Here is an 11,271-nt window from a genome sequence, read left to right as displayed (position 1 = left end):
TTTTTTTTTGCCTCATTTATTTTATTTACTTATCGTTTCTCCTTGTTACTATGTGGAGTGGTATGTTCTGATTGTAAATTTGTTGTTTGGTTTGATTTAGGACCGGAGATAAATGTTAATGTTAGTTTGTTCCTTAATTTTTGGTGCCCACTTGCAATATAAGTTGGATTGTAGATAGGGGGCAGGGTTTAACAAGAATATTTTCTTCTTCCTGCTCCTTTTCACACATGGTTGCAGTGCTTTACTGATAGAAAGTGTGGTTGGTTTGTCTGAAAGAACTAACTGTGGAAACTGTTGTACCAAGTGTGAAATAAATAAATAAATGAAATGAAATGAACAGAAACTGCTTTCAGTGCTTATTGATAAAAAGTCACCGTACTGTCTTACCATGGCATTCTGCAGTGGTTGCTGGTACCCAGTAGGTTTGTACTGAGTTCTTTGTGTCCAGTCAGTGTGGATATCTCCCAAGAACAGCTCCTGGACCTTCCTTCCATGGCTGTGGTATTGCGTTTCTACTCGTACTAAACCCATCTCCATCATGGAGAAACCCAGTGCTTCCAGACATCCCCTCCCTGCCCGGGTGTTGTATAGCTCGTAGAGCTTCCCTGGCACCACTCGACCCAGGCTGAGACCTACGCATGTTGAAGGGAGCCTGGAGGCCAACCTCTGTTTGGCTGCAAGGCTATGAACCACAATGGCCACTTTGCTGAGGTGATGCTCAGCTTCAGTAGCCCCACGAGTGATCCAAGAGGCCTGGCGCAGACGGATCTTTCCCCTGACTATCAGGGAGTAGCTAGGATCCTCGCAGCTGCTGTCGGTATAGTAGTGCTGCAGGGCCTGGAAGTGACGGTTGGGATGGAAAGTGTAGGAGCGGGTAAGAAACTCTGGACCAGGACGAACTTCGCATCTAAATGCAGAAGGAGAAAAATTATATAGGCAATTGTTTTTATGGATAGCTTTCAAGTTCTTAAGTATGACAGAGATGACTCTGAAGTATTGAATTATTTGGGACAGGTCTTGATTTGGCTTTTGTTTTTAAGATGGAGGGTCATTATCATTGCTCTATATGAATTTGTACCTTATTGATACCCAAGTACCATCCAGTTGTGGTGGTATATCTGCTGTGATTCTCACTCTGTCCTGTATGTTATGGTACTGACAGTGGGGCTCCCACTGGAGGCTCTCACTGAAGTTGGAGGAGGATGCAAATGGACCTGTTGGCACCTCCCAAAGTTTTGTCCCTGTTCCTACCACCAACAGAGCTGGAAAGAAAAATCAAAACAGTGTGTCAGTTATCCCATCTGATCAACACAAATGCTTCGCTCCATGGCATGGGAAGACTCTCAGCCTCCGTCATTAGAAAATAAATGGAAATGCTAAGAGCCTATTGGTTATATTCACATTTCAAACAAGCTAGATTCACTGCAGTTCAGTCCAAACTCTTTTGGGATTGTACTTTTGTTGAATTTTCTATGTAATGAGGAGAAAGACTGCTATTTATCCATACATGGCTGTAAAACAGGACCTTTGTATCAGTGCTAAAATTTTGGCTTGTCACTTCAATCAGCCTGCAGCTGCAACATACAGGCTTTTAGTTTGCTTTGAGACAGGAGGTGTGAGTGGAAGTGTTTGTGTGGGAGTGTGTAGTCTTTGTACTGTATATTAGTTTGTTTTTTTTTCTCAAAAAAATTGCAATAATGCAAACGGGTGGGTCAGCAACAGCAGCAGGCCAACTGAGCCAAACACATCTGCTGATAATATGATTTTAAGAAAAACACTCATGATGATTAATGTTCTTGTTCTTGAGTTTTCCCAAACACTGACAGCTAATCCAAATGAACGCCGTATTCACTCTATAGCATTTTATTGATCTGACATTTGCACATCTGCAGTGTGTCTGCCATTAATCTTAACTGCAATTTCACCTCAATGCGTGTGTTGCCAACAAGGTCGAGTGCTCTGGTGTGGTTTCCAACCAGACCAAAGCGATAGGATTTTCTGATTGCACCCTCATGGTTGCAACATGAGGAAGCCCTCTGGGGTCTGTCTGGGCAATGTGCGTACTTTTGCGTGTGTCAAAGTTATGGCTTCAGCTTTAAATCCCCCCAAAAGAAATGTCAAAAAGCAAAGCTACATGTGTTCTCGCAGATGCCTCCATCTTCTGTTGCATTCATTTTCATTTGTTGACTTGAAATATCCTCATTAGGCTTTTACCATTTCATGTAACCTGTTACAAAATGAACTTGTGAAAGTGTGTTGGTAGGGGAATATTGTCACATGTGGACAGAATGACTGTGTTTTTGCTTAGAGTGTGGTATCAGCCTTCTATCTAATGCTGTCATTTTCTGGGCACATTCCTCAGAGATTTTGGTTCATATTGACATGATAGCATCGCACAGTTGCCACAGACATGTCAGCTGGTCATCCATAATGTCAATCGCCTCTTCCACCACATCCCAAAGGAGCTCTATTGGCTTGAGACTCTGCACTGTGATGTTCAGCAAACCAGTTTGTGATGGCCTTAACTTTGTGACACTGTGTGTGTGATTTCTGCTGGAAGTAGCCATTAGAATGGTGTGCTCTGGTCATGAAGGGACAGATATGGTCTGTAACAATGCTCAGGTAGGCTGTAGCATTTAATCAATTGGTGCCAAGAGGCCCAAGATGTGAGGAGAAAACAGTCCCCGCGCCATGACATCAGTACCACCAGTTTATAATGCTAATATAAAGCAGGAAAGATCCATCGTTTCATGTTATATGCCAAGATCAGATCCTGCCTTCCAAATGTCCCAGCGGAAGTCAAAACTCATCACACCAGGCAGCATTTTTCCAGTCTTCAATTTGAGTGAGCCTGTGTGAATTGCAGCTCCAGTTTTCTGTTCTTAGCTGACTGGTGTAGCCCACCTGCTTCAGAGTTTGACATGTTGTATGTTCAGAGATGCTTCTCTGTAAAACGTGGTTGTAGCCTGTAGTTATTTGAGTTACTTTTGACTTTCTGTCTGCATGGAGGAGTCTGGCCATTCTGCTTTGACCTTTGACTCCTACAAGATATTTTCGCACAGAGAACCTCCGCTCACTGGATATTTTCTCTTTTTTGGATCATTCTCTGTGAACGTTAGAGATAGCTCCAACTATTCAAAATCACTTTTCTTCCCCATTCTGTTGCTCAGTTCTAACTTCAACAGGATGTCCAGACCATGTCTGCATGCCAAAATGTCTTGAGTTGCTGCCATGTGATTAACTGTTTAGATATTTGTGTTAACGAGCTGCTGTTCCTGATGAAGCGGCCAATGAGTGTATATGACTGCTAGCTAGTGGCGCATTCTAGAATATGTTAGAAATTTTGATTTACCAGTCAGGAATTTTTTGTGAGACACCCCCTCAAGTTGGAAATGGCAATATTAGTGGGAACAGATCAACATACCCTGATTTAGCTATCCAAGATGGCAGCACTGAATGTAAACAGTAAAACTGTAAAACTGCTACATGCAGATCAGGCTCTATCCACGAAAGTGCTTTTTAAGTGCTACAGTCTTTTGCTGAAAACATTAGAAATTGTTGCACTTTTGCTTTAAGTTTCTTTTTAAGTATTCCGCCTAGTTTTTCCTCCCTTTCCTTTTTACTTGCTCTATTATTCCTTTTACTCCCATAACTGTCACATTCTCCCTTTACTACTTTTGGTAAGCTTACACCACATTTTTCAGGGAGAAGATCACCTGTCGAGGCTACAGTTGAGTTTGGAGTAAGTTGTGCAAGTTTCAGCTATGAGGACCCACAGACCACTCGGTTTTCCCATGGCTCAGCAAATGAAGCTCAAGGACTTTTGAACGGAAAGTGTGTGATGTTGATTTTCCTTTAAAAGGCTCCAAGATGGAGGCTGACGGATCTGCATTTATTAACCTTGTTAGTGTCAAATGGAGGATATTTTTTGTTCCCTTTGCTCTTGGAATGCTTCCCACACACACTGACCACAGCCGCAGACATGTGTGCTGCTCAGTCGTTTCCCAACGTCCTTCCAGCTGATGCTCACACACATAAACAAACACACAACCGTAAAGTCTGACCTGTACATCCATCGATCACAAAGCCAGACTCAAACTCAAAGCAAATTTTTCCTCCTTTCAGCAGTCTGTCGGTATGTTGATAAGATTAATTCTTCTTTTTGCTGTCACAGGCAATGAAACATGTTTGCAATTTCCCCTATGTGGTGATGTGTTTGTTTATGCTCCCTGTCACTGCAGCTGGTGAAGAAACCCGGTCAGTCAGTCCCAGCTGGGCTCCTTTGGGAGCAGAAATACTAATCAGGATTAATTAATTTCCATGGCTCCTTACAAGTCATCCAATTGGTCTGTTTTGTGTTATCTGTCCATGCAACATGTTGCCTAAGTGGTTACTCGCACAGAGCACAATGAATGGACACAGAGACAAGAGTCCCAGTCTGTGATGTGGAGTCATTTGGACTGGTATATTGGACTTTCTGTTCTTGCCAAAGCATTTCTATAGAGTGTTTCTTGAGGTCACTTGTCATTCAGTCCCTTTCCCTCTCTTGGATCTCCTTCCAGTTGGGCATATGGTTGCATTTACTAAAAGAGTGCTCATAAAAGCAGAGCTTAGTAAAACAAAATTGCTCATCGTGGGGTTTTAAGTATTCTTCTACAAAAGAGCCCTATTCCAACCACAAGTGAGGTGATGGTGTAATACATATGATAATATCCAATCCCAGTCTCCATTTGGAGGAGATGGGGGACTATTTTACTTGATTCACTTCCTACACAGGCAGTCACATTGCATTAGTTTTACCCTGCAATGGTTCCTACTGATTTATTTTTCCACAGCGGGCCCTAAAACTTCCCACTCATATGGCCTGTCACAGCATAGTGGTCAGTGCATCTTTTAAAACAGATTTCATTACATATACCAGTAAAACTTTATGTAAGACTGAGACTTGAAAGTTACATTTAAGCTTAAAGATGGATTTGATGCTTGTGGAAGTAGCTGAATTTATTAAATACTTTTTAAAAGGTAGAAATTATCTTTACAGAACGTGTAATAGCATTTAGAGTAATGTACAGTGACCATGCGCTAAAGACCTAGATTTACCAGCATTAAGGTATTCATAATAGTATGCTTTCTATAATCTTCAACAATTTTACACTACTGTGTTGATCAGAATATTTAATAATTGTATACTTCTTGGATGACATTAGACTGTTATGTTAGTGTTTCTTTTTCTAATCTCATTAAACAGTTAATTGCTTTGAAATATAACTCCAGGTCCTCACCTTAACCCCCCAAATCAGCCTCTTCTCTTTCTTTAACCGCGACAAAAATCTTTGTCACATTTTTTACAGAAATGCTGCAGGAACATTATAATTCCTAAAGCCAAAGTCTAGTTTCCTCAAAGACATCAGAATTTACAGTATTCAACAATATCCAGAAAGAATATGTTACTGACTACATACAATGTGGGTTTCATGCAGCCTTATGACTTGATAGAAAAATACTAATAAGCATTAAAGAGAAATCACTTATCAGAAAAGTAAGCTTACAGGTTTCTACATTCAGCGACTCACTGCTTCTGCATTTTTATTTACATTCACCCATTTTCTTCCGCTCATCTTATGGGAAGGCAGAAAGGCAGCATGCTGCAGTGGTTAGCACTGTTGCCTCACAGGAAAAAGGTCCTGAGTTCAGCTCCACCATCTGACCCCTCTCTTTGCAGGGTGTTCTGGGTTCTGTCTGGGTAGTCTGGTTTCCTCCCACAGTCCAAAGAAATATAATTAGTGGGATTAGGTTAACTGATGATTCTAAATAGCCCATAGGTTTCAGTAGGTGTCTGTCTCTCTGTGCTAGTCCCTGCCTCTTGCCCTATAATGGCTGGGATAGCATCCAGAATCCTTATTATGTTCATAATTATTTTAAAGCCAAGACCAGGAGAAAAGTTCTTCTGTAGGGGACGTTTGCTGCTCTATGCTAATTTCTTATATTAATCTTCACATTCTGGAGTGTCAAAACAAAACAACAGGTCGTTTTGTTTTATTATCCAATAGATGAATCCAACAATTGCCTTCAAAGCTGTTCCCTTATTGAGAAGAATGTGACAAATTCTGGAATGACAGGATTAAAGCCATCTTCCTACTCTACCCCTTGATGCACTCCGGCTCTTTTAATTGTCATCAAGCCTTACAAAACACTGCTGAATCCACAAGCGAAAATCATTCCCCTAAATCGTGTAGATTTACAATTCTTCCACCAGAGGTCAGTGCCGCAGCCTGTGAGCTGCGTGTGGTCTGGACGGTCAGTCTGTCATCCCCACTAACACTGGCGTTCGCCTCATTTGACTGATGACCAGCCAAAGTAATCTACCTGTCTTTGAGCTCATATATTCCTTCAGTTCCCCCCTACACACGCACATGCGTACACTTTCACAAAAAACACACTGCACACATTGATGCACAGTAGACTGCAGAAGGGATACCATTTATATGAGACCTCCAGGTTGCCCTCTGTTTGTTTGTTTGCATTTGTGATTACGGTCTGGCAGCGTTCGCTCTCCTCTCTCACGTCTCGTCCACAGAGCCACGTTAAAAATAAGGCTTTATGTACGTCTTTATTTGGAGCTATCCTGTAAAAACAAGAACCAGATCCTGGCACTTTTAATTCAGGGCTTGCGGGGAATCAAGTGCATGACGTTGAAGTTGACCGCACAGCTGGTCCATCACGAAGAGAGATGTCTGTGTCTTCTTCACAGCTACTTCTGAAAATATTTCACAGAGAATCACTAAAGCTGCCAAAATGGAGGCAGCCTAGGTGAGGGAAAAATATCCAAATAATGTGTTGACATGAAGGCAGTGTTGGACCAATCCCCCCAGTATTTTAAATAAATCTTCCAACTTCTTCTTCTTCTTCTTCTTCTTTTAACTACATCCTTACCCTCTTTCTGTGCTCTGATCGCTCTTTGTGCTGTGGATCAAACTCCCTAAACTGTCCCTGAAGTGCCTGTGCCCTCCTGGCCCTCCTTCCTCTCCGCCTGATTACTTTTCTCTCCCACTGATGAAAAAGCCATGATATTTACGCCTCATTTGTCCTGGATGGATTTCAGATTTCTCCTTTCTTTCATCTGTCTTTGTTTATTTTCTTCTCTTTCTCCGTGTGTCTGTCAATGGTTTATGAAGTGAACGAAGTTCATGACAGTAAGGGGTGGAGTTTGGAGGGGTGAGGCATCTTCGTGCTCCAGAATGACAAGATTAGTGAGGTGCATGTGTGCACGTTCTCTCAAAAGCAACATTAAATGCTACAGAAGCTCATCATTCCACATATTTAGGTGACTGCTGCACATTATTCACAGTTCACAGCTGCTTTTTCAGGCTTCCTGACTCACTCAGCTGCCATCCAGATTTTGGATAGGTGTTAATAGCCAATGATTCCTAAGCGTTTTGGCTTGCAGCACCTGATAATGAAGGGGTGTGTGCTGGCTGCACAATGTTTTGCAGGATATCCACATATAGTGCACAATGCGCAGTGAAGATTGATATTCCTGCTTGTGGTTTTATTTTTTCTCACGGCTCCTCTTCTAATCGAAATAATTGAATTAATCTAGACGATGCAACCACCTGCATAATAACTTTTTACTCTTAAAAGATCCACTATTTCAACAGATTTTCACTGTTCAGCAGAAACAATAATTTTATTTATCTTATCCAAAAAGGTAAGAGTACGCAAACATGGGGTGTAAATATTTCAATACAACAGGCCGCACAACAGTTGTTCTACTTTTTTCTTTTAAAAAAGTGCTCTTTTTTTAAAAATTTTTTTTACTATTTACTGTTTGTTTTAAACCATAAAGGATTTATTGTCTTCTGGTTCTACACCAGTGAATGACTATTGATACTCATATATCCCTCCATATAATGCTTTGAGGACTTTATTCAATACTCCGTTCTGCTGAATACAGATAGAAGATGTTGGTGCCCAGTGCCTGTTGCTAAAAACACAGAATACACATTAAACATCTTCTGCGTTACCTGGACCTGCAGTTCTCATTTGGTAGAAGCTAACCCTTCAGCCAAACCTCCTGTTCCCTCGATGAGCTAACACATTTATTATAAAGCAGCCTAAGTTATCATTATCCCTTCAGCACATTTATGCTGTGTGATTCTGGGCTGTCTAAGAAAAAATTTAAAGGCGTGAGAGAGGACTCTCATGCAGGCTGACACAAACCTTGATTTGGCAACTAAAAATAATCTATGTTGACAATACTTCTGAACGCATGCTGATGGTATGGTATGCTTTTCTAAACTTAGTCCTTTCTTTATTGATTTCGATTCTGACAGTTTTATTGACACACGTTAAGCTTGATCAACTTGGTACACAGTCAATGCCCTCATTGTTAAGGCACTAGCATTCAAAACTGTAATTACTGAATTTATAATTATAGTCTTTACGGCATAGATAATGTACTGCTGCCCTGCTCTGTCTCCGCACAACAGCATGCAAAGTAGATTTTTCTCAGCCAGGGCTGTTTTGCAGGAATATCCCTTTCCTTTCCTTCCACCCTTGTCACTAAAGTCAGACGAAGGTCAGGCTGATTTAGAGGTTTTCCTAAGAACATGAGGTCCAGTGTGTTATTCTAACCCTGGGTCCCCGTTTCTTCTTTTGGCTTTAACCCCAGCATCTCATCGCAGCCTTCCAGGCCAGGAGTATCCTTCTGTCCCCAGGGCAGCACAAGGACAACTACTGTTGTCTTTTCATCACAGTGTAAGCTGCTTAATCCAACGGCCTCGTTTATTTAGACAAGGGATCAACAGGGGTTTGCCCAATTGATGCTGCTGCCAGTTCCACTGTGGTTAGCAAACTCTGGCTCCTATTCACAAAGCAACAACTCACACACACACACACACACATAATGTCGTACTGCGTAAAACAGCTGTCTCCTCAAGCCAACACATCCACTTACTCTTCAACGATGTTTTTCAAAAGTCTCTGAAAGCCAGACATTGAAGCCCAACGCTGGATTTTGAGCTGTCTGACAACGAGGAGGATTCTTTGTTATACGAGCACCTTCATTCATTGTGGTCTTTTTTTTTTGGTGGACAGCCAAGGTACTTAAGATTTAGATAGTGGACAGGGAAGTTGATGGTCCGTTGATGTTTTTGGAACTGAAATTTTAATTCTTTCATCTTAATTCAAAAGCCTGGCTTTTGAATTAAGATGGTTCTGGAGATGGTTCTGGATGGTTCTGGAGATCTGGTTGGTGGCTGTTTCATGTACTTGGAGAGAGGTGGAACATGCTACAGCCAAGATATAGCTTAAACAAAAATGATTAGGGGTTGGATCAGACATTTTATCATCCAGTTCAAGCTGGATGTGTGCTGAAGGAGTTTTTTAAATCCAGTTATACTTGGTCACCTTTCCTTTTACACGTTCAAAGGTGGAGAAAATCTCCCAACAAAGTGTGGGTAAATGACAAGTTTTTCAAAAGATTAACTTTTAGAACTGAGCTGTTACTTAGTATAGGAAAGGAGCACAAATCTGAAATAATAAAACATCTGCCAAAAGTTATAAATACATAATCCAAACAAATTCCTCTTTAAAGCTTCTCTAAGCGGCTTTCTGCACAGTTTGAACTGTCCTGTGTGGAGCTGACGACTCAACCTTGCCGGTCTCCCACTGACAAACTTGAGTGGGGAAGAAGCAAAAAGCTCAAAGATACCAGTCTACTACTGAAGCATTGAGCAGGAGATGGTTCTGAAGGGAGGGGAAAGTAAGGCTGGCACCAGACAGATGCCTCCTCCTGTCTGCCTCCAGCCACCCATCACCCTAACCAGCCCTGATGGCCAAAATGCTTTGCTTCCATGATCGAGGCCAAGCGGACAGATCATCAGCTCGGCACAGCAGCTTGAGGTAGGGTCAGTAATGGCTGTCTGCTGTTATTCTAACCATTAACATAATGGCAACATTAGTTCCAGGGCCACGCTTCTCTGCTCCTAGGGAGCCATTGTTTAAAGGCACCAGCTTGAGCCCCTTTTTGAAGACTCCTCCAGTGGCCACAAACGCTTTGAAGACGCTCACAGGGGGAGATGGGGAACACAGACGGGCTATTCATAAGTCTAACATCAGCATAATTTGTGTTTAATTTTTCAAAGTGGTGATCCACATGTTGAGCTTTCATTTGAATTGTGACAAATAGCATAATGACTTCCTTATAATTATGAAGATGTCAGCTTTAATCTCTGTTTTTTTTGTCTGACCATGTGTTCTCCAATCTAAAGTTCTAGCTCTAGTTCTTACAAGAGTAAGCATTTACTGTCTCTTATTCTTTTCCGAGTGAAACATTTGATTACAAGGGGGTATCTGTAGCTCCGGATTACCTGCTGAAGTGTAAAATGTAAATTTTACATGACTCGTGGTCTTTGTGAGTTTAAGCCTATTGTAAAATAACATTTCTCTTCAACATTTTTCAAGAATCAAAATCTACACCAATTAACTACGCCGAAGTGAGTGCTTGAACTCACCTTGCCACAGAAACCAGACACCCCTCAACAGGTGACTGAATCGTCCGCTTGACATGTTTCCTGCTCCCGCGCCCTTCATTCACACACTGTGTTCAGAATATAAACTGTGATCCGTGGGAAATCCAAAACACAGAGATGGCTCCTGTCAACAAGAAACAATCATGCAGGATACCAACATGACAAGAGCTCATGAATGAAGTTCCCAGTAATCCCACAGACAAAACTCTAATTTCCACTTCAGCCAAAAAGGTGTTTTTTGTTTAAAAAAACAAACAAACAAGTAAAAAACTCTTCTTTTCTTTTAGCTCCAATTCTTGGCTTCCATGGTCTGATAAAAAAGGTCCTCTGTTGAGGTCATCCGTTCATGAAACTTCTGCACACTGGTGGTTTCCTTGAGCTGACGCGGGGTGAGAATAAACTCTCTCTCAATCACACACCGTTGTCTCACTCCAGTGCAGCACTGTGAATCTGTTCCACTCAAAGCATGTGCAGTGAGGGTGTGTGTGTGTGTGTGAGCAGGAAGATTGTATGTGTGTGCACTCCTGTCTGGCTCTTATAGTTTTGAGCTGAGAGGAGGGAGTAAAGAGAGAGAGAGAGGGATGGAAGAAGGGAGGGCAGATATAGGGAAAGTTTCAGCGTGTGTGTGTTTGTGTGTGTGGAGGAGGGGGATTGAGCTTCAAGCTTCCTTGAGCGAAGACTCTGAGAAGCTTTCAGAGCAAGGTGCAAAAGGGCAGGGATGAAAAGAAGTTACTGCTAC

The 11,271-nt window shown here is 41.8% G+C and overlaps 1 protein-coding gene across 1 annotated transcript in view; it reads right to left on the bottom strand.

Annotated features, from left to right (window-relative positions):
* The window catches only part of apcdd1l (adenomatosis polyposis coli down-regulated 1-like), a 16,425-nt gene extending 5,396 nt beyond the window's left edge, over positions 1–11,029 (bottom strand). The window contains exons 1-3 of the mRNA XM_005729826.2: positions 10,515–11,029; positions 1,079–1,262; positions 388–907 (exon numbers count right to left, since the gene is read on the bottom strand). Of these exons, the coding sequence (XP_005729883.1) occupies positions 388–907; positions 1,079–1,262; positions 10,515–10,593 (783 nt within the window). The 5' untranslated portion in view covers positions 10,594–11,029. The remainder of the gene's footprint in view (positions 1–387; positions 908–1,078; positions 1,263–10,514) is intronic.
* Positions 11,030–11,271: the final 242 nt, after the last annotated feature.

The sequence above is a fragment of the Pundamilia nyererei genome, unplaced genomic scaffold, assembly GCF_000239375.1.
Source record: "Pundamilia nyererei isolate P.nyererei 1_Seehausen unplaced genomic scaffold, PunNye1.0 scaffold00034, whole genome shotgun sequence".
Classification (NCBI taxonomy): Eukaryota; Metazoa; Chordata; class Actinopteri; order Cichliformes; family Cichlidae; genus Pundamilia; species Pundamilia nyererei.
The sequence above is the reverse complement of the archived record's forward strand: the minus strand, read 5'-3'. Positions and strand labels throughout refer to the sequence as shown.